At 38.8% G+C, this 24,142-nt stretch overlaps 1 protein-coding gene across 1 annotated transcript; it reads left to right on the forward strand.

The window, feature by feature from the left end:
• The first annotated feature begins 1,142 nt into the window (after nt 1-1,142).
• On the forward strand, nt 1,143-23,186 carry nsd2 (nuclear receptor binding SET domain protein 2). The gene is given in 25 exon segments (XM_042736639.1): nt 1,143-1,159; nt 2,717-3,471; nt 3,639-3,831; nt 5,022-5,182; nt 5,286-5,732; nt 5,825-5,896; nt 5,987-6,161; nt 7,512-7,565; nt 7,690-7,799; nt 8,378-8,480; nt 8,592-8,704; nt 8,896-9,006; nt 11,827-11,950; nt 13,173-13,373; nt 14,358-14,537; nt 17,256-17,412; nt 19,368-19,570; nt 19,658-19,761; nt 19,909-20,178; nt 20,261-20,321; nt 20,324-20,376; nt 20,642-20,783; nt 20,998-21,104; nt 21,389-21,584; nt 22,110-23,186. Coding segments are annotated over 24 exon segments (4,389 nt in total). The 5' UTR covers nt 1,143-1,159; nt 2,717-2,730; the 3' UTR covers nt 22,421-23,186.
• The last annotated feature ends 956 nt before the right edge of the window (nt 23,187-24,142 follow it).

Consider the following 24,142-nt stretch of genomic DNA (forward strand, 5'->3'; position numbering starts at 1 on the left):
GTGACGTGTCTCACTAAAATGTCTAATAAGCGAACTTAGTTTCATTACATCCCAGGTGGTTAATTGCGTGCTTCATTGTTCTATTAATTGTAGCATGATGTACATAAAACATGCCATTTGCTTCAATTGAACTGAGCTGTTTTAAAACAATGAAATGTTTCACATACAACTTGCCATCTAAAGCAATGAATTCATGTTTTTTTGGTGCATTTACATAAATATTTTGGAAATAAGACAAAAAAACGCAACCAACGTCTGTAAGCGCCTTAATAAATCAACAAACCAAAAGAGGTTTGTAACAAGCGGACATGGCAACACAGTCTGGCGCGCTTATTTTCTGGTTGCCAGACACTCATGCTTGAGTGCAAATTGACTAAGCATGTGTTAACTGGAAATGTTTTAAATATATTTAAAACGAAAATTACGCATTTCATTATTGGTTTATTTTCAACCAAAAACTGCACCTAACGAATTCCAAAATGTTGTCGTTATTTTTATACAATGACATGACGTGAAACATTTTCTTTGTGTAACTGGCAACAAGATAACGAATTCCCTCCCTCTTGCGTCTGACGTCACAGGGTGAGAATCGCCCTCCTCTGCTCGATTCCTCGAGCAGTGATCTGTGTCGCTTTGCCATTTTTCGAAATAAAAACAAAAACAGATGATCTCAGAATTTCATGGCTTCGTCTTAAACAACGACCCTGCGATGAAGTTCGGAGTGTGCCACGGATGAGTGAAGATGTTCGACGGAGAGTCAGCCGCGAAGAGAGTGATATTTGAAAAGGCCGGTTGAATTGTGCCGTCGCGTCTCAGCCAATCGGATGTGAGTATTTTTGGCGCTGATTGGGATGAGAGTTTCCCGCAAGCTTCTCTTACACGTCGGGAGTAATGGAGATGCTGTAAACAGGTTTATTTTCCCTCAGGAATAAGTCGTGGCACGTCATAATTAGAGGGGTTGCTGTCTGTTACACGCTGGGTCGGGGTATTAGAGATTTTCTTTCACGGATAAACGAGCCGTTTTGTAGTATGTCTCTGACTGAGGCAGCTGCAGCTGTACCTCACTTGCTAGCTGGCTAAGCTGTAGTTCGCGAGGTTTGTCAGCTTCAGTTCGAAGAAGAAATTATTCCAGAGTTAATAAAATGTACCATATGGTATAGTATGTATCACAGCCCCAGACACATCCTCAGATTGTACATATTTAATAGCGTAGAAATGTTTGGATCCGCACAAGTGTTTTATGTGTTTTGGCGATTCATTTCTTTGCTAACATCATCTTAGCTCTACATTGTTACTTTCACGGACCTATGGCTTGATATCTTTTACTCCACTTTGTATACATTTCCTCACATCCGTCGGGTCTCTGAAGTATTGCAGCATTTTAACCGAGAGCAAAATTCCCACTGAAGGTGTTTTAGTTTCATTTTGGTGTAAAAGTTTGTATTAACGTGATTTATTCTCTTTCAGTTTGCTGTGGGCTATTAGGACGGTTAGGGGAGTCCATCACTGACTCATCCATAATCTTCCTTCATTGATGTTAACGAGGCATCCTGAATAACAATAGCTCGATAACTGCCTCTTGTTTAGGACCGAACGGACATTTGCATTTGAGCAGTCACTGTTTTACATAAAGCTTTGCTTAGGTTTTGTTTTTTATGCACTTTTCAGATATGATTCATTTATTGCCGTTGTGCATGTTACGAATCAAAAGCGGTACGTTTTTTCTTCGTTTCGTTGATCGAAAACTCGCAGTGCTTATTTTGTGTTGAAAGGTTTGGTTTGTATCAGTGGGTTTTGTTTCAGGATTCATTTGAGGAGGTGGCGTCGGGGTTTGTGCGTTGAACTGAATCAAAGCGGCTGGCCACCCACTCGCGCACTGCGAATCCTCCGCGGAAGCCATTTTAATGTGGGACCAAACCATCCCAGTTCTCAATCTCCATCCTCGCTTTAATCCACTCAGTTATTTCACCAAACCTCAGTGTCACACACGAACTGTAACTACTGGTTATTTGTGGCTATTTAGGACCTGCAGGTTGCAGTAGTCGCCACAGGTGCAGTTGATCGAACAATTAATCAGTATTTTCGATAAACGTCAGTTATGTTTGTTCTCTTGATCTTTTTACGTTTTGTATTTTTAAAATGTATATATATGCATCCATACAATAGCATACTTATATATATATATATATATAATATAATATAATATATAATATAATGCTGCATTGTGATTTTATTTTTTTAGTCTAATGGACATTTAGTGGGCCTAGGCTTTTAAGGTGTGGACCATAATTTAGTTGTGTTTGCATATTTTTATTTTAAAGCAAAGGTTGTCATCTTTTATCTTTTTCTAACCCAGAGACCCCCTAATATAAACAATGTATGTTTTAATTCATAAAAGACTGACCCGACCATATTTTGAGTGTGTGTGTATATATGTATATGTGTATATATGTCCATTAGACTAAAAAAAGAAAATAACAATGCAGCGTGTAAACACACACGCACAGTAGTTCTCATTGCTTTTTTTTTTTTTAGAACAACTTTGATGAGAGGTTTTGATCCACTTCAAATGTCGACTATATATATATATATATATATATGTGTGTGTATATGTGCATACTTTTTTTTTTAATTCATGTGCCCTTTTTGTGATATAGTTGAGGACTGATTGTAAAAGTTTCATTTTTTAAACATCTATTGTTTTTGTCTTTTTCAGGCCCCTGGTTAGTAATGACAGACAGTAAGGGGACATCACTGCCTGCAATGCCAGAGCCCAGGAGTCCTACCACCATGAAACAGCCCCCTGATTCGCCTGGTGGACATAAGGGTCGGGGCGACGGGAGCACTGACCCTACTATGCTCATGGATAAAGTGGCTACCCAGATGGCAGCTACACCTCAAGAAAGTGTTTTGCAGATGATTGGCAGTCATGGTCATAACCACACTCATGAGCGGCTAAAGGACCTGACTTCCCGCTTGTTAAATGGCGATCAAGACAAAATTCCAAAGCTCTGTGCTGCCACAGCTGCACAGCCTCTTCTTAAAGGGGTGGAGCCTGTTCCTCAGCATGCTAGCCCTCCAAGGAAGTCAAGTGTTTCTCCTGAACTCACTTTTAAAATAACCAAATGTGTGGTAAATCTAGGTGGGAAGACAAATGGATACGGGGCAGATTATGCAGAGGAGGGAACAGAGGAGACAAATGCACCTTTGAGACTTTCAGAAGGTTTTCTTGCCTCTCCAACTGCCAGGAGAGAAAGACGAAAGAAGAAAGGGGGGTTTGTGAGGATGAGAACTTCACCAAATTGCAGAGAGTCCATTTTAACCCCTACTGAGAGTTCTGATCAATCCCCTCTACTGCACACCAACATAATTTCTAATGACCTCACCACTGAACCATGTGTTCTCCCCACTGAGTCTGATGAGCAGACTGATGGCGAGATACCTGCTAGTGTAACTCCCATCCCAACCCAGGTATAGCTTATTGGCTCTTAATGGCTCTTCGACTGTCTTTAATGCAAAATAAGTTGTTTGTCGTAAGGGAAATGTGTTTAACACTTGTGGAGGGGAGTTTTTTTTTTTTTTTTTTTTTTTTTTTTTTTTTTTTTTAACAGTTACAGTTCTTCATTTCTGTCTTTTAGGGGCCTGTGTCTGACTGCGAAGTGAATGATGTTACACAGGGTGTGGATGATGTGGAAGTGAGTGGTACAGAGACACAACCCCGTGTGCAGTTCTCAGTGGGTGATGTTATCTGGGCCAAAGTGTCTGGATACCCTTGGTGGCCATGCATAATCACTACAGACCCAGAGATTAACATGCACTTTAGGTCAAAAGGTAAGATGTGCTAGATCAGTTGATGTATTGTTCTTTAAGCACTTTCAATCACCATATTCTTAACCAACAGATTTTCATCATTACTGTCTTACTCAGTTTCTAATAATTTGTGGCAGTGCATGTTGTAACATTAGCTGCACCTTTTTATAATGATCCATATTTAATGATATTTAGACATGGAAAAGCAACTCGATTAGTAACTTTAGGAAAATTGTACCTGCAAACTGATAGAGATAGATAAAAAAAACAAGTCTGATGTGGAAAGTAATACTGCGAGGAAAAAAAAGCTTTTAATTGAGTTTTAAAAGTTGCAAAGGCTACTTGAGAGTGAGTTCAGGAGTTTAGATGCCATGGCATTGCATGTTTTGCCACCCATGGAGGAAAGTTAGAATCTAGGGGACATCAAGGAAACAGCTGAAGTAGCTCAAGAAACTCAAGGAGCAAGGTCATTAAGGGATTTAATAATTACAAGAAGTGCTTTGTAGTAAATAATAGATTAAACGGGTGGCCAGTGCAATTTAAACAGGATTGGGGGGGTTGATTGTGATAGTTTTGGTGAATAGGCCGTAACCAAGCAGTGAAGTTATGAAAGCATGTACCAGAGGTTCAGTATCTTTTGGGTTAAAAATTGAGCAAAGATGTGCAGTTTTCACAGAGTTAAAAGAATGCTGCCTTGACCAGGTAGTTGAAATGGACTGAAATGATGGGCTGAGAGCATCCTCTAGATTTTGAATGGTTTGCCTGAATTTGGAAAGAACTCTGTCCAAAAAGTCATCATCAATACCATGGTAATTGTAACCGTAACCGTGTAGTAGTGTAAACATAATGCATTTAAATATAGAAGAGCAGAAAAAGGGCCGAAAACAGAGCCCTGGGGGACTCCATAAATAAGAGGGATAGTGAGTCATCTGGAAGCGGTGTCTGTGAGGCAGATGGCTTAAAGTTGAGAGAAGTGTTGTGACAGTGTAAGAAACAACACTTACATTTGGTCCAAAAGGATGGTTTGAAAGTACTGATAGGGGAGGGCACAGAACCTGTGGATATTGTTTGCACAAGGGTGACCTTGAACTAACAAGCAGAGAAAAGTGCTGGCTTCCAGCTGTCAACAAGGCAGCATGAGAAAGGTAGCACCTGTGGACTTCATAATTTTTATATTATATATTATTATTATTATTTTATTTTTTTGGCAGTGAAAAGCCGCACAGGATTATTGTACCATGTACAGTATTTCGGAAATGCTCCAGAGAGAGGATATGTTTTTGAGAAGAGCATGGTCACCTTCTCAGGAAAACACCAATACCAGTCACTTAGCCGCAGCAACAAACTACCCATTGATATTAGTGGAAGGAAGGTACAGTAAATATTGTGTATTTTTCACTAATATTTTTACTATGTATTTGTTGTATTATCATGAGATTCCTTTTTCTCAGACGATGTTGATGTGCTCTCTACAGCAGGCAATTCCTCGTAAGTTTCGGGAACAGTGGGAGACAGGTGTGTCACAGGCTACAGAAGCATTGGGTTTACTAATAGAGGAGCGACTGGACAAATTTAGCTTTGTTTATGAAAATGGGAAAGCCCAGTTCAACTCTCGCATGCTACAAGAGCTTCAAGCACAGCGCAATCAGGGACCACAGCAAGACCAAGATCGGAGGGAGTCTCAGGAGCTTGTTAGCCTCACTCCTCCTGACTCCACTCATTCCAGCCCCAACTCCACAACAACTACCACCCTCCCAGGCCTCTTCTCCCTCCCCACAGACAGCAGCACTTCAAAAGGGAAAAACACCCTCCCCAAAAAAGCACCTAAAATGTCAGTGAAGAGGGATCAGCACGGCATAATACTGAAGTGGAAAAAGACGGAAGCTTCCTCTGCAAAAGATGTCCCTGGGTCTACTGTTCAGGTAGCAGTTCATAAGTTTGGACTTATTTATCTCAGTGTAGAATCGGTGTTTCAGGATAGAGATGTGATCTTTCAAATCTTTTGGCATTGTAGAATCACTGCACTGCATCAGAACACCAGAGTAAAATAAAGACAAAGACTGGGAAACGGGCTTATCGGAAAAAGGTGTGTTTTGTCTTGCTGTATAATGATCTTTTTTTTCTGTTGTATTTTGTGGTAATCACACCTTCTTTTCATTTTATCTTTACATCTAAGAAGGACCTGCTCTGTATTGATCTAGACCTTCAGCCAAAAGCTTCTCAGAAGAAACCAAGACAGCTCAGACAGAAGTTTCCTGCTGCACCAAATTCAGTAAAGAAGAGGAAAGTAAAAGCTGGTGTCAGTATCTCTGACACTTTAGGCACAGTGTCCACTAATCCTGGACTTTCAGGTGAGACATTAACTTGAAAGACATTTATAAACTGTAAATTGCAAAAAATTACCTAACCAGTGATAATTGCAAGTGGGTCACGGAGTGTACGGCCAAAGAAACAACATCAACAACAAAAAATTTAATTCTTAATATTTTTCTGATGCAAGACTTTTATTTTAAAAGAAGTGCATGAAAGCTGTTGACACTTCTGTCAGATGCAGTTAAATTAAAGTGTGCCTGAGAAAAACACGCTGTCCCGATTCAGTATCTGCAGTCAGATGAGATGTTGACCGGTTTAATGTCAGTGTCATTATTCTATCACTAACTTATGAAATAAAAAAAAAAAAAGTCTCTCACCTCATAGAAACGAACTATCCTGTCCTTCCAGATGTTATACCGTGTTCGTAGCGCGCACTCTTCTATAGCTGCGCTTTATATCACTGCACTAAAGCATAGAAACTACGAGCATGGAACATGTGAAATAAAAGTACACTGCCCAGTCCCTCCAGGATTTCGCAAACGTCTGCCAGCAGGAGGCGCTGTGAGAGCGGTAGAACCAGCGGTTTCTCCAGTAACGGCTGTAATCAAAGCAGCTCCGCTTATGAATGCTTCTTTAACAGAAAAAATGAACATGCCATCGAAACTTTTCTGAAAACAGTCGGTTCCCTTCAGATATACATTCATTTATAACACCCGCGACGTGTTTTGATTTTAAAACGTCCAGTGCTCATGTTTATTCAACGCTACAAAGTCAAACGCCACAAATAAATCAATGTATGGGAAACACTGGTATATCAAAATGTGTTTAAAAACCATATCACCGTTATTGAAAAAAATTATATTGCGATACATATTGATATTGAATTATTGTCCAACCCTAGTTTGACTCATCATTGGCAAATTCTTTACATATGTAAACATACTTACAGACTGTGAGTCAGAAGCGCCAGCCTGCCCTGGCAAAGTTGGAATTGCCCCACTTTATAGAAACAGCCTTCTTCTCTTCAGGGAACAGTAATCCATAAAATGTGCTGCACACATCTGAATATTTGGGTTGAACTGTTCTGGAACAGTGTTGTAAATACAACTTAACCACTGATTTCTAGTTGTGTCCCCTTGGGGGCGTGTTAGAATGAGCCGTTTTAGGGGGGTGTGGTTGACTCTATCTTTTTGGAATTGAGACTTTAGTCTTTGCAACTTCACAGATCTTCTTTATGCACCAAGAGCTTGTAACACTCCAAAGAGAAAGGAAAAATTGAAATCGCATCATATGACCCCTTTAAGAAAGCCCTCAAATGTTCAGGGTTGTTGTTGTTGTTTAATGTATTTTTGCTCTTGTAGTAATTTCCTGTGTTTTTCTTTTATCAGATATAAAGGTATTAGCACCAATCCCAAAAGTCTTGGAGGATGATGTTCCTAAAGGTGTGTAGGTGGTTTCATTATTAGCAACATTTTAGTTGTTTATGGAAAAGGTCTATGGTTCAAACCTGAAATTCTCCTTTATAAAAGGTTTCAAGTAAGCATGCATTCTGACTGCTTCATACAGGAAAGAAAATAGGCTACAAACGTTTACGAGAATCCAAGGATGATGTGGTGCTGCAGCCTAAAAAGAAAACCAAGCTTGAAAAAGAGGTTAAAAAACAGAATAGCCAAAAGGTAGGATATGATGAGTGTAGATATTTTAGCATGAATTGTTATAGATAATTAAAGGGATACTCCACCCCAAAATGACAATTTTGTGATTAATCACTTACCCCCACGTCGTTCCAAACCCGTAAAAGCTTTGTTAGCCTTCGGAACACAATTTAAGATATTTTGGATGAAAACCGGGAGGCTTGTGACTGCAGCAGGTGTTTTCCAAAATGCCGCCACGGTGATGTGGGGCGAGACCAAGGAGATGGCTTGTTGAATAAAGTCGTTATTTTTGTTTTCTTCTTCTCTTTGTTATGATGCTTTTCATACTTTTCTGTACCTTGACACTGTTATTTACTTGGCAGTCTATGGGACAGTCACAAGCCTCCTTGTTTTCATCCAAAATATCTTAAATTGTGTTCCAAAGACGAACAAAGCTTTTACGGGTTTGGAACAATTTGGGGGTAAGTGATTCATGACAAAATTTTCATTTTGGGGTGAAATATCCCTTTAATGCAAAATTTAATTATAATAATTAAAAAAGAATTAATAATTTCACTATTAAATTGATGTTTTTTCCCCCATTCCTCCTTTTCTGTCAGAAGGCACCATCAAATGAGGCTGCTGTTGGTAAACCCAGGGGGAGGAGGCGGAAAGCAGACAGGGATGACAAAATGAAACAAACTAAAAAAGGCCCAAGTAAATGTACAAACTGTTTTGAACTACAGAAAACTTCCAGTCTAAATACTGCTCTTCTTTGTGTAATTTTTTTCCCCCTACAGTTTCTCTGTTTTTAAAATTATCTCGGTTTCTCAGGGGAGGAGTCTCCTGCTAAAGCCAAGCGTGTCAGGAAGCGGAAACAGGAGTCAAGACAATCTTTTCCTGTCTCATCCAAAAAGCACCGCCCATCATCTTCTCCTGAGCCAGAGGTATGTGTATTTGTTTATTGTTTTGCAAGACTTGAAATAACATACTTGGAACCTGACCACTGGGAAATGTGACATGCACCAGTGTTTCTTGGTATGAATAATTGACTTTGTTTGCAATGGTAAATGGTTTCTGTCACTTTTTCTTACAAGATGTCCTGTAAGTAAATATATATTCTGAATGCATATTTCAGAGTTCGCTGTGTGACCAGAGACCCGATTCTCCCAGTGACAGTACAGATGAATCAAATCACTCAAAGAAGACAGAACGAACTGCAGGTGCCAAGAAAGAAAGTGTGTGTCTGGTGAGTGAACTCTCCGTTTACTGTTGTCAAAAGTACTGGTTCTTCTGTGTTAAGTCGATACTTGCATTTTAAAAAGGTAATGATTAGGGATGGACACATACATTTATTATTGAGATATATATATTTTAGGGATGGGCGATATGGAAAAAAATATCATATCAGGATTCTTTGTCACGTTGGTTTTACTATTTTGCAAGTTGTCTGAGCATTACAGCCAAACTAATTTCCCTATTATAAAGACAAAGCCTTTCAAGGTAAGAAAAAAAAAAGAATGGCAGATATTTAGGCCAAAGAGGGTGAAGATAAAAAATCTTTGTTCTTATTTTTAATAACAAAGATACAAGAATGACAAAGATACACATTACAACTACACATAATATACAAATAAAACAAACAGTGCTTTATTTTCAGGTACAATAGGTGTATTTAGCAGGAGCATTCAAGAAACTGAATGAACAAATATAAAAATAAAACGCTATATAAACTGATTCCTAAAGCAACTGTATTAAAGGGATAGTTCACCCAAAAATGAAAATTATGTCATTAATGACTCACCCCCATGTCGTTCCAAACCCGTAAGACCTCCGTTCATCTTCAGAACACAGTTTAAGATATTTTAGATTTAGTCCGAGAGCTTTCTGTTCCTTCATTGAGAATGTATGTACGGTATACTGTCCACGTCCAGAAAGGTAATAAAAACATCTTCAAAGTAGTCCACGTGACATCAGAGGGTCCGTTAGAATATCATCAGTTCATCGGTTCTCGAACCAGACGCGTCCAACAGAAACGGTTCTCGGTTCAGTGTACTGGTGATCCGAAAACCGATGCAACCGGTTCTTGACTCGAGAACGAGTCAATGTTTAGTTCGTTATCTGGCTCGGCTCGGTGTTCATCTTCAGTTCTCTCTTCACAGCAGTTCAGTCAGTGTACTGTTTGAGTAAATGGATTACTCCGGGATATTGGTTTATTTGAACTCAGAGGGAGTGTCAGCCACATTAAAAGTCATTTAAGTCATTTGTGGATTAATGCTTGGAGACGCGAACCGTTTCAAACGATTCAGTTCGATTTGGTGAACTGGTTCAAGAAGATCCATTTACATCGAGTGATTCGTTCGTGAACTGGATATCACTAAACTGCAGTCTTGTGAACGCGCTCATAACAGACCCGGAAGAGAAGACAATGCTGAATAAAGTCGTAGTTTTTGCTATTTTTGGACCAAAATGTATTTTCGATGCTTCAAAAAATTCTAACGAACCCTCTGATGTCACGTGGACTACTTTGAAGATGTTTTTATTACCTTTCTGGACGTGGACAGTATACCGTACATACTTTCTCAATGGAGGAACAGAAAGCTCTCGGACTAAATCTAAAATATCTTAAACTGTGTTCCGAAGATGAACGGAGGTCTTACGTGGTTGGAAAGACATGAGGGTGAGTCATTAATGACATAATTTAAATTTTTGGGTGAACTAACCCTTTAAATTTCTCCAGTCAAGAGCAGCAAGTGATTTTTCTCTTTAATGTTAAAGGAATAGTTCACCCAAAAATAAAAATTCTGTCAGCTGTCTGTCATTTCTGTCATAGTGTTTTATTCTTATACCACCATTTACTCACTCAAAAGCTGTTTTAAACCTGAATGAGTTTCTTTCTTCTGTTGAACATATACACTATTCTGAGGAACGTGAAAAACCAAACAATTGCTGGTCCACAGTGACTTAAATTCAATGTGGACCAGCAACTGCTTGGTTACCCACATTCTTCAAAATATCTTCTTTTGTGTTCAGCACAAGAAAGAAATTAATACAGGTTTGGGACAACATGACAGTGACTGTCGTCTGCATGTTTAATAGTCCTACTGTCCCTTTAAGACATGCACGCATCTAATATACAGGCACGTATATGTTTTTCTCTCAACTGTTTACTTTTATTTTAGACATGTGTTTTGACAGTATTAGCGCAAAAGATAACGGCCAGGCGCTGTTTGACAGGTTTTACCGCGCGTGCTTCGCGCGCGAATGAAACATTTAAAAGCACATGCAAATAATGAGAGAGTAACTCCTGTGAGAGTAACTCTACCGCTGAGTTAACACTGATATGAATGCATGTGGCGTTGTACAGCATATGATGAGGCGCCAGAACTGCGGCTGATAGAATGTGCGCTGTAGCACGATACTACGATATTTCTTCAAAAGCAGATCGTGGAGACATTTTTATCGTCCACGATCAAAAATCGTCATATCGCAAACCCCTAATATATATATATATATATATATATATATATATATATATATATATATATATATATATATATATATAAAATTATAAAATATACATTATCTTGCAAGACCAGAGTTGCCAGCTGTTTTTATATGCAATGATATTCAAACATTTGTCTATGATGCATTTTTGCTATTTGCAATTCAGAAGCGAGATAGAGAGGAGCTTCAGCACGCGCAACATGAAAGCCCTGCTTAATTATGATTGAGAACTTAACATTCAAACGCCTTACACTTTAGGCCTGTGACTGTTTAATTAAGTTAATCTCCACCTGCCGTTGAGGTGTTGAATGCTCTGCTGTTAGACCGTTTAAACATGTTGATAAATAAAATGTTTAGTGTACTGACTCTGACAAAAATCAGCAATAATTGATTGGACTATATTTATTCATTTATTGTAGTCTTTATTAGGTGAAGCAAACTTTTCTTAACATTAACAACAAATAAGGGCACATGGTTTGCTTGTAGATCAGATGCGGGCAGGAGTTGCATTCAGCTCTTATGTGATGTGCTGCATATTCCTGATTATATTACTGTTCCATAGGTGTGTGAGCAGACCGGGGAGGATCTGGTGATGTGTGAAGGACAGTGCTGTGCCTCATATCACCTGCACTGTATCGGGCTGGATCGGTCAGCAGAAAAGGTGCTCTGCTCTGCCTGCAGCTCAGGTAAGACACGCATGGTAATGTGAAGAAAAAACAGCTTTCTCACTATTGTGAGTAGTGTTGTCACGGTACCAAAATTTCAGTATTCGGTACCGATACCAGTGCAAATCCACGGTTCTCGGTACCAATTTCAGTACCAAAGCAAAACACAAAAATATGCTAATTTTCTTTAAAGTTTTATGAATTTTTTTAACAGTAGCAGTATCACATACATTCTACTAAATAATAGTCATATTTCAAGCACAATGCCTTTATGTAAAAATGAACTTTTATTTTGACGGGTTGCAGTGTTTCCCACAGCCTTACACTCTATTTGTGGCGGCACTCCCCCGCCCCCATATATACATGTATATTCAAATTCATTTTCTGCCAGCAGGAGGCGCTTTAAGAGCGGGAGAGATACAGGATTCTCCGGCTGCAAAGAAAGCAGCGCTGATGTGATAAAAGATGTTTTATTGTGGATTATTTGATGCAAAATGAAATGAAAATGAAATCGAAAATTTTCTGAATACATTCCTTCTGAAATATTTTATATTCAAAATTTAATTTTGAAACGTGCAGTGCTCATGTTTATTCAATGAAGTCAAAGCCTTTTGGAAAATCTATTTGTGGCGGTCAGTTTTGATATTGTGGCGGCCGCCACAAATAAATCAATGTGTGGGAAACCCTGTGAATACCTTTAAATTGACACTGGTTTTACTCACATGAAACGGTAACATGCTTGTGAAGTGACTCAGAACAGTTCTGGTGATGTTGTTCATGTATTTATGTCCTCATTGAGACGCAGATGCTGAAATTACTGCAAGTGTCACGCGCTTCAGTCTATGTAGTAAACAAACCCGCACGTCTCTGCCATTCATTCATTCACACAGAGACGTGCAGAGCATGCAGGATTCATATTTCAACCAACTTTTGCGGATTAACATTTACAGATACTGGTCCATATGGAGATTTGATTTGATTAATTTATTCTAACTTTGACAAATTCCGTGACTGTCCATATTAAAATGTAAGTTTCATTTTCATGACTGGATTTGGAGATTCCATTCGCGTTTTCTGCTTCGTGAAAATCATAGCGCTGTATGCGTCAAGAACCGGGTTGACCGGGTTCTCGGTACCACCAGTACTTAAAGAAACCTGGTACCGTGACATTTTCATTTTAAGTACCGAAGTACCGGGTCTTTTGACAGCACTAATTGTGAGCTATAATTTTCACGGTTTTCAGGTGTGCATGTGTGTTTCACCTGTATGAAGTCTGAAGGAGAGGTACGGCGTTGCTGTGTGCTTCACTGTGGCCGTTTCTACCATGAGGCCTGTGTGCGGTTGAGCGCTCTGACTGTGTTCGAGAACCGCGGCTTCCGCTGCCCCCTGCACACCTGCCTCAGCTGCCACTACAGCGGCCGCAGTGCTGCCAAGGCCACCAAAGGTACTTAAACTGGCATGCATGTTTATTTAATTTTGCTCTGTCATATAAACATACAGTCAGTGATGTTTATTTAGTAACCACTCAGACAGATTCAACAAGTAATTTGGTATAATTCAAAAAGTCTGCACACTCCACCAAAAATCACATGCGAGAAATGTGATTTATCTTGCGTGTGATTTTTTTTTTTTTTTTTTTTTTCTCCTCCAAGTATTTTACTTTTTGGGAAACTTTTTTGGTCTATGCACGACGGTTGAATTTTTTTTAAGTGAGTTTCTGGCTGTTTTTTTTTTTTTTTTTTTCTTAGACTGATTCAAACCATAATTTGTGCGTTTGAGTCTTTTTGACAATTCATTAAAAGAACCAGATTATAAGCCTGCAAAGGGGTGGCAATTTAAAGATGGTTTTTTTTTTTTTTTTTTTTTTTTTTTTTTTTTACTTTGCTTTTTTGGAAACCTGGATCTTTTTATTTGAACCCACTTTATTTAAAGTTAATTTATGTCTTTAATCTTTAACTACTATGTACTAATGATTCTTTCTAATCTCAGTGTGTGTGTGTACTGTATATAATTTTTTTTTCATCTTATGTAATTCATACGGCAAGCACAATTTGGTTAAACTCTATCCCCGGTCTCACAGACAAGGCTTAAGCCTAATCCTAGACTTAATTGTAAATCTGAGCTGTTTCAACTGAAAGAAACTTGCACTGACTGATCTTAAAATATGGCATTGCCTTTGTTTTGTCTCAAGATGCACACCAGTAATGTTTTTTTTCTAAGGCACGTTTATAAAAATGCCTTAAATGTCCTAATTGACCTATTGCCTATTTCTAACCCGAGCCCTCTCTATGAAACCAGGCCTATATGTTACAAATAGGTTAAATTGTATAAAATAGCTAAGTGAATCTCCAAAAGAAGGACTTTTTTATAAATGATATTGGTTTTATCAATAGATACATAAAGCACGTTTCCCATTGTCCCCTTGCAGGAAAGATGATGCGTTGTTTGCGATGTCCCGTGGCCTATCATGTTGGAGACCTGTGTGTTGCTGCAGGGAGCGAGATGATCACTTCCTCTGCAATTGTGTGCACAAACCACTTCCAGCCTAAGAAAGGCTACAGTCACCACTCTCATGTCAACGTCAGCTGGTGCTTCATCTGCTCAAAGGGTGCGACTTCCAATCTCATTAACACACAAGCTCTGTTTTATTTATTTATTTATTTTAATGAGGGGCATCCAAAATTAAACACAAAAACATTGCAATAGATGGAAACAGGGCCGCTGCTGGCCAAATGGGTGCCCTAAGCAGAATAGTATTGTGCTCCCTCCCTCAAAAAAAAAAAAAACTACTATAATGGGCCTAAATAGAACTTTAATGAAGTAAATAAAGTAAATAATTGTAGTTGTAATTAAATTGTATTACTTATATTTTACAATTTTAGCTCTAGACAGTTACCTATGGCTATGATTTTATTAATACTGTTATCTGATTGATTTTATAGTCTCAAGCATTCAGAAATCGCACAAAATAAAATGGTAAGGGTTGTGATGTCCATGTTATTTTAAAGAAATTAAAGAGGCTGTAGCATTTCTATTGCAAAAAGTTGGCCAAAATTTTTACATTTAGTGTCTATTTGAATTAAATGTTTGGTCAATATTAAACAAGTAGTTGATCATCCTGTAAGTGTAACAACAGCAATTATCAGGCCTTTGGTGCCTTTAGCAGGCATTTGTAATACTGCAAATTGTTTATTTTGTATGACATTATGTATTTTAATCGTGTTATTCAATGAAACCATATGATTATTATTAATTAACTAATCATTATTGCCTCATTGTTTTTATTTAATACATTTTAAGTCATGAAAACTAGAATATTAAGTCAGATGCGTTGTTGCTGGTGCTGAAATTTTTACTGAAATTAAAACACGTTACTAACATCAAGTCAAAAAAAGTTTCACAGGATTATGTACGTAGCTACCTGAAAGAGATGCACAGCTTCATCTTGGGCTTTTTTCTTTTTCTTTTCTCTGTGAAAAAAAAAAAAAAAAACATATATATACAAACCCAAGTCCAAAAAAGTTGGGACACTGTAGAAATTGTGAATAAAAACAGAATGCAATGATGTGGAAGTTTCGAATTTCAATATTTTATTCAGAATACAACAAAGATGACGTATCAAATGTTTAAACTGAGAAAATGTATCATTTTAAGGGAAAAATAAGTTGATTTTAAATTTCATGTCATCAACACATCTTAAAAAGTTGGGACAAGGCCATGTTTACCACTGTGTGGCATCCCCTCTTCTTTTTATAAAAGTCTGCAAACGTCTGGGGACTGAGGAGACAAGTTGCTTAAGTTTAGGAATAGGAATGTTGTCCCATTCTTGTCTTGAGTCATACAGGCTTCTAGTTGCTCAACTGTCTTAGGTCTTCTTTGTCGCATCTTCCTCTTTATGATGCACCAAATGTTTTCTATGGGTGAAAGATCTGGACTGCAGGCTGGCCATTTCAGTACCCGGATCCTTCTTCTATGCAGCCATGATGTTGTAATCGATGCAGTATGTGGTCTGGCATTGTCGTGTTGGAAAATGCAAGGTCTTCCCTGAAAGAGACGACGTCTGTATGGGAGCATATGTTGTTCTAGAACTTGGATATACCTTTCAGCATTGATGGTGCCTTTCCAGATGTGTAACCTGCCCATGCCACACGCACTCATGCAACCCCATACCATCAGAGATGCAGGTTTCTGAACTGAGCGCTGATAACAACTTGGGTTGTCCTTGTCCTCTTTAGTCCGGATGACATGGCGTCCCAGTTTTCCAAAAAGAACTTCAAATTTGGATTCGTCTGGCCACAGAACAGTTTTTCACTTTGCCACAGTGCATTTTAAATGAGCCTTGGCCCAGAGAAAACACCTGCTCTTCTGGATCATGTTTAGATATGGCTTCTTTTTGACCTATAGAGTTTTAGCCGGCAACGGCGAATGGCACGGTGGATTGTGTTCACCGACAATGTTTTCTGGAAGTATTCCTCAGCCCATGTTGTGATTTTCATTACAGTAGCATTCCTGTATGTGATGCAGTGCCGTCTAAGGCCCGAAGATCACGGGCATCCAGTATGGTTTTCCAGCCTTGACCCTTACGTACAGAGATTGTTCCAGATTCTCTGAATCTTTGGATGATATTATGCACTGTAGATGATGGTAACTTCAAACTCTTTGCAATTTTTTTCTGAGAAACTCCTTTCTGATATTAGTCCAGTATTTTTCGCCGCAGCATTGGGGGAATTGGTGATCCTCTGCGCATCTTGACTTCTGAGAGACACTGCCACTCTGAGAGGCTCTTTTTATACCCAATCATGTTGCCAATTGACCTAAGAAGTTGCAAATTGGTCCTCCAGCTGTTCCTATAATGTACATTTAACTTTTCCGGCCTCTTATTGCTACCTGTCCCAACTTTTTGTGGTTTGTAGGTTTTCGGGTGCACTGTGAAGACCTCTATTTGGCATGACATTTCAAAATGTCTCACTTTCAACATTTGATATGTTATCTATATTCTATTGTGAATAAAATATAAGTTTATGAGAATTATAAATTATTCTATTCCTTTACTACTCACAATTTGTACAGTGTCCCAACTTTTTTGGAATCGTGTGTGTGTGTGTATATATATATATATATATATATATATATATATATATAGAGATGTAATGATAAAATTTTTTTTTTTTTTTGAGCAAACGGGATGGTGCCCTACACAAACTGTACTCTGTGTATAGATAGTGGCGGTACTGGATGGAAACAACCCTAAAACTTCATGAAAGAATTAGAGCATACTTGATTTCATCATGATGCCACAATTTAAATGTATACATGTATGTTGAAGGTGGCCGTCTGCTGTGCTGTGAGTCATGTCCAGCTGCGTTTCACCCTGACTGTTTGAACATCGCTATGCCCGATGGCAGCTGGTTCTGTAATGACTGCCGCTCAGGGAAGAAACCCAAATACAGAGATGTCATCTGGGTCAAACTGGGAAACTACAGGTCAGTCTCCATCTTCACCACACACCTTTAGCTTCATTTAATGTACAAACTCATCTGCTTATTGTGGATTTTTTATTTATTATAGTTTATTAAACAGTTTTAGTGGTTTCTAGGGCTAGAGAATGACATTAAGATTTTGATCAGACATAAAATAATGGGCAAAATAATCAAATAGATGTCACATAGATTCTTGGTAGCGTCTGTGTTTTCTTAATCTGTTGTGTTTTATGTATTTTAGGTATTTTTTGTTTTTTTTTGATGGTTTTGTAAGGTAGTGTTGAATTATGCTAAGTTTTCTGAAGCTCAAGCTGAAATCGGAAATATAACAGCTGATCCTGGACCAGTAAAACTGACGCCACCGCCACTAAACCTTGTAACGCCATTGGCTCCTCAAACTGTCAGTCAAACCTCATTATTCCTCCCACCACCACTCTCGTGAATGAAGTGTGGTGCGCAGTTTGAAGCATCTCTGTTTGCTTGCAGTCTGAAGGTAAATAAAGAACTGTTGATTGAATAAGTACAGCGTTTTCTTTACTCAAGAAACAAACACTATATTTATAAAAAAAAAAGGCTAATTTTTTTTTTTATGTCTTTGAGAAGCGGAGAAGATTGTCTTAGTCTAGCATTTGTTGCCAAGTCACAGTCAAATAGCTTGTGCAAAGAACTGAATCTTTTATAAAATTATATTTTGGCCAAAGAACAGAAAAAACTGAGCGCCCACATAGCGACAGAAAACAGTTTAACCTGTAAGTTCATGAAAATGTAAATGCGATGCACGCACTGCCTCTGTGGCGTTAATGACGGGGTGAAAAAAAACATTAGCTGGTCAAAAGCTTCATATTTGAACTTGATTTCGGTGAAATGTGTGAATATAATTTTTGTGTGAATATAATTTCTGAAGCAATAGTCTCATCAGTGCTCTATTAGGCCTTTCTTTAATCAGCATATTTGTGATATTTGCTTTAAATTGGTTTCTAGGACACTTTTTAATTTTGTGAAGGGCAATATTTTCCTAACCTTATTAAATGTACATTTCATCATTTACGTCAAATTTTTTTCAGCAATTTAAATGTATCAATGTATTTAGAATAATAAGACACTGTATGGTTGTTACAATTCAAATGAAATCAGTATCAACAAACTCCATCTTTCCATTGCAGAGGAAACACAGAAGCTGCATTGAATGTGCCATTTAGATGTATTTATTCAGACTGTTTATTGAAGATAAGAGGTTCCATAAATGCATTTACACAGTAAAATTGCAGTTGCACAACTAATGTTATAAGATTAATGTTTTACGTTTTTAAAATACAAATATGAAACATGCAGTGATATTTTTAAATATGAAACCAAACCACCAGTAGGTGGCGGCAAGGCATGGTCTTAATGAGTGAGTCATTGATTCAACTGATTCATTCAATAAATGAAGCAAGTGACTGTCTTTATGAAAGATTCACTGAATCATTGACTCACTGATTTGTTCAAAACACTGAATCATTCAGTAACAAAACTGCTGTGTGTTGCTCAGAGATTATTACAGTTAATAAAAGTTACACAGTTAATATTAGATGATGGAAAAGTTGATATAGTATTGAATACGTTTGAATTCAAGGATAGTTCAAGTTTGTCACTCGTGCCTGTCCAGTGATAGCAGAATTTGCACGGATGAACCGTCACACAGAGCACACACATTTTTATGAGCTGAAAATAAACTAATGAAGATGGAGAATGGTAGCTCCAGTGCATCTGTGTTTGGATGCTGTCTAATTTAAAGTCCTGCTATCAACACTTGTCCACATTAAAGAAAAAAGCCAAATATCAGATTATCTGTTTTCCTTGATGATATATCTGTCGACCACTACATACATTACAATGGACTGTTAACCAGTTCATACAAACTACATTGCAAAGGTGATTTTTCTTGTCCTAAACTTCAACCTTATTTGAAATTCTAGATGGTGGCCTGCAGAGATCCGTCACCCTAAAAACATCCCGACCAACATCCAGCATCTGCGTCATGAGATAGGAGAGTTCCCCGTCTTCTTCTTTGGCTCTAAAGACTATTTCTGGACACACCAGGGCAGAGTCTTTCCTTACATGGAGGGGGACAGGGGAAGCAAATATCAGCATACTGGCATTGGAAAGGTCTTTAAGAATGGTAAAAAATGCCTTGTTTTTTTTCTTATTTGTATATCGGTATTGTCCGAGCATTTGTGGAACGGCTCTTCTGTATTTATCTGTGCAGCCCTGCTGGAGGCTGAAGCTCGGTTTAAGGAGATCGAGATGGAGAGGGAAGCCAAAGAGGCTCAAGAGAACAACAAGAAACCTCCTCCATACAAATACATTAAGGTATTTATGCAAGATTCTCATATCTCAGAAAACCTGCAAATGTCATTGAATTTGAAAGTATGTTTTCCAGGCCCTGAAAATTTCTCTAGTAATTTTAATGTTATTAATGTCTGTTTATATAGTTTCTAATAGATTTGTTTTGATTAGGTGAATAAGCCTTGTGGGCGAGTACAGGTCTACACCGCAGACATCTCTGAGATCCCCAAGTGTAACTGTAAGCCGTCAGACGAGCGCCCCTGCAGCTTTGAGTCCGAGTGTCTGAACCGCATGCTGTTGTACGAGTGCCATCCTCAAGTGTGTCCGGCTGCAGGCCGCTGCCAAAACCAGGACTTCACCAAACGCCTCTACCCTGATACCAAGATCATCCGCACCACAGGAAAAGGCTGGGGCCTGGTGTCATTGCGAGATATTAAGAAAGTAAGTGTGCAAGCTTTTGGACATTTAACAGATGAGATTTACTGTATGTGATTGCTGATTGGCTCTTTTGTGTGTTACTCAGGGAGAGTTTGTGAATGAATATGTGGGCGAACTGATAGACGAGGAGGAGTGCAGAGTCATGGTGGTGGGGGTTGGGAGAAGAATATAATACGTTTATGTGTGCTCACTATTGACAAGGTAAATGAAGGCGCCATGTGTGTACAAGCACTGACCGCTCCTCCTGTACTGGGTTCATGTCTGATGATGGCATGTTTGGACCCTGTACAGCTGAGCCAGAGAAACAGTGTTGTATTGGGAATGGCACTGAACAGCCTTATGTGGCATTACAGGTCACAACACTACAGCTCATCCCATAGATAACAGCCTATGACAGCTTAATGGTTTTGACCATTTCTACCTTCATCATGTGTAATGTTCCATTTGTGTGTGTGTGTGTGCACAGGATCGGATTATAGACGCTGGACCCAAAGGGAACTACTCTCGCTTCATGAACCACAGCTGCCAGCCCAACTGTGAGACTCAGAAATGGACAGTTAATGGAGACACACGCGTCGGCCTGTTTGCTGTCTGTGACATCCCTTCTGGTGAGCTCATGCTCTGAAAATATAGAAATTTGATGGCTTTTTGTGCAAGGCTGGGTGATATGTTAACTTTTTCCCTCCCTCATTTTAACTAGCATTTTATTCAATTTTACTTCTTGTGTCAAATCATTTAGAATCTGCTTTGCAGTGCTTATTGAAATAATTGTTCCTCTGAAATTGTTTAAAAGAAGTTTTCCTCATGTGACAATGTTTTCAGGCACAGAGCTGACTTTTAACTATAACCTGGACTGTCTGGGAAATGAAAAGACTGTGTGCCGCTGTGGAGCGCCCAACTGCAGTGGTTTCCTAGGTGACAGACCCAAGGTGAGTGACTGTAAAACCTTTCATTTCAGCTGCCTCTGTCATTACTGATGTCTTGCTGGGGTGGTGTAGTGGTTAAAGCTCAGGGCTGCCTTTTAAAGTATGAGCTGTCACCATTGTGCCCTTCTTCAAACACTTAGCACTAAGCTTGTCCCTGTAATATCTGTACATCTTGATTTGGATAAAAACCTCTGCTACATAACTACTTTATCCAGTTCTTATAGTCGAGGAGTGAAGAGTAATAATGTCAATCAAAATACCTCAATGCTCTCTTCACCCAACTTCAGAATGGTCATGCTTCTGAGCCCAAAGCCAAGCATCAAAAGAAAAAGCCCAAGAGGAGAAAGTCCCGGAATGAAGGCAAGAAGTCTGAGGACGAGTGTTTCCGCTGCGGTGACGGAGGAGAGCTGGTTCTGTGTGATAAGAAGGGCTGCACCAAAGCCTATCACCTCTCCTGTCTGGACCGCACCAAGAGACCATTTGGTAAACATTACTCTATAATGGCATAATATGTGACCCTGGATCACAAAAACAGTCATAAGTAGCACAGGTGTATTTGTTGCAATAGCCAACAATACATTGTATGGGTGAAAATTATTGATTTTTCTTTTATGCCAAAAAAAAATATAAGTATATTAAGTAAAGATCATGTTCCATGAAGATATTTAGTAAATTTCCTACCATAAATATATCAAAATCTAATTTTTGATTAGTAATATGCATTGCTAAAAACTTCATTTGGATAACTTTAAAGGCAATTTTCTCAATATTTAGAATTTTGTATTTTATTTTTTTGCACCCTCAGACTCCAGATTTCCAAATAGTTGTATCTTGGCCAAATATTGTCCTATCCCATAAATCAATGGAAAGCTCATCTATTCAGCTTTCAGATAATGTATAAATCTCAATTTAAAAAAAAATAAAATAAAATTGACCCTATTTGACTGGTTTTGTCATATAAGGCTTTACCATAAAATCTTATTTTTTTTGCTTTGTGTTGTCTTCCAGGTCGCTGGGACTGTCCGTGGCATCACTGTGACGTGTGCGGAAAGAATTCGGATGCTTTCTGCCAGCTGTGCCCTAACTCTTTTTGCAAGACTCACCAGGAGGGGGCGCTGCGGTCGCACCCGCTCATGGGCCAGCTCTGCTGCCAGGAACATGAAGACTCTGATATCTGCCCTCAGGCGGAGACCCCGGTGGAGCACAATGCTGAAGTACCCTCATCCACCAAACCACGCAAGTACAGGCGCAGATCGACGGCCACAACCAGCAGCAAAGAGCCTCTCAAGAAGAGGTCCAGAAAGACCGCAGAGGTGTAGTGGGATATCGAACTATGGAACCTGCCTTTCCTCTCACTAATCTCCCCCCCCCCCCCTTCCTCAGTTCCTGCCCCAAATGATTGAGCGATATTGATGTTGCGTGACTGTTCTGCCAAGCTGAAAGCACTGTACGTGTCTGATCAGGGAAGCATGTTAACACTGTAGAGCTCGTCAGAGCTGCCGAATCAGGTCCCCTCCACTCACTCTGCCTCCCCAGATTCCACTCGTGTGTGTGTGTTTGTGTGTGTGTGCGCGCGTGTGTGTGTGTGCATGCACTGACAAATAGACCACAGAGCCAACAGACCGAACACCTCAAATAAACAGCATTACAGACGCCAAACTTGAAACCTTTTTACACCTTTATGAATCTCAGCTTAGATCTTTTTTTTTTAAACAGTAGATATGTATATGGAAATGTATATGAAAGACCAAAATTATAATAATACTGGATTTATTGTTAGTAACAGGTGCCAGGAGTCTTGTTTTTGTTTTTAACAAGTGGTATCTTTAAATAAGACACTATGGGTAGCCCTTGAATTACAATTATTGAGTCAGTTCATTAAACTATAGAGCAGCACAAGGTTGTTTTTTTGTTTGTTTTTTTTTTTTTTAATAATATAAATAGCTTGGTTCATTTTTGTAGCTCATTTTTGAGTTGAGTAACCAGAATGTTAGGATGTTAAATCTACCTGTTCAGAGTTTTAATGGCAAATCATGAGGGGCTTCTTGTGATACTTACAAGAAATAAAGCTTTTTAAAGCAGTTATGTGATGTTTTTGTTTACTTTTTGGTCTTTTTGCTGGATTTGTGAAGCTGAAAATGTATTTTAGTTGACACTTTAACCAAAATCATGCATTAAACTTGAAAGGGTAGATCGAACGATTTCTTTATTTCTGTCAGTTTCTTTACAAAGTCAAAAATCAATTCCATTAACTTTAGTGGTTTGCTGCACTTTTTATTTTTTACTTTTTTGTAACAAGTGCATTTGAGAGAGAGAGAGAGAAAAAAACATTCTGTGACCAAAAATGTCGTCTTGCAGGTAACCATAAGTTTACAGACATCCCAACCTGCAAAAAGTCATTTCAGGGAGGTATCCCGAAGCCAACCCCCCCCCCCCCCCCCCCCAAAAAAAAAGGGGGGGAAGGAGGACAAGGATATGACATTTCACCACAGAACATGACTTTCTAAAAAATATAAAAGCATAAAATATTATTTCTATAAGCTATAGGCCTGTGCAATTATTCGTTAATTATGTTTAAATATGTAGATTACTTTTACTATTTATATAAGCTGCTTATACTATTTATGTAAACTGCTTTTATTTCTTTTTCATTGCACTCTCCCTCTGCCATTGTGCTCCTGTTTCTAGATAGACATAACTGATTAATTTGGTTCGGGAGGAAGAGATAAAAGCCCGCCCACACTGACAATTGATTGGTTGATTTGCCGAAACAGGCCAATCAGGATGCTCTCTGTCTTACGTGCGCTTCGCACACACGCACACTAGCACACACACGCAAGGTCTCTCGCTCCCTCTCCCTCGTGCGCGCGCTACACGATTTGAAACACAGTCTCTTCTTTGCGCGCTCTTGCTCGCTCGCTCTAGATTCCGGGAGATTCTAACTAATTTGCGGGCATCAGGGAGCCGCTATCAATATGCGGGAGACTCCCGGGACTTCCGGGAGACTTGGGATGTCTGAGTTTATAATAACGACTTACAGT

The sequence above is a fragment of the Cyprinus carpio genome, chromosome B13, assembly GCF_018340385.1.
Source record: "Cyprinus carpio isolate SPL01 chromosome B13, ASM1834038v1, whole genome shotgun sequence".
NCBI classification, from domain to species: Eukaryota; Metazoa; Chordata; class Actinopteri; order Cypriniformes; family Cyprinidae; genus Cyprinus; species Cyprinus carpio.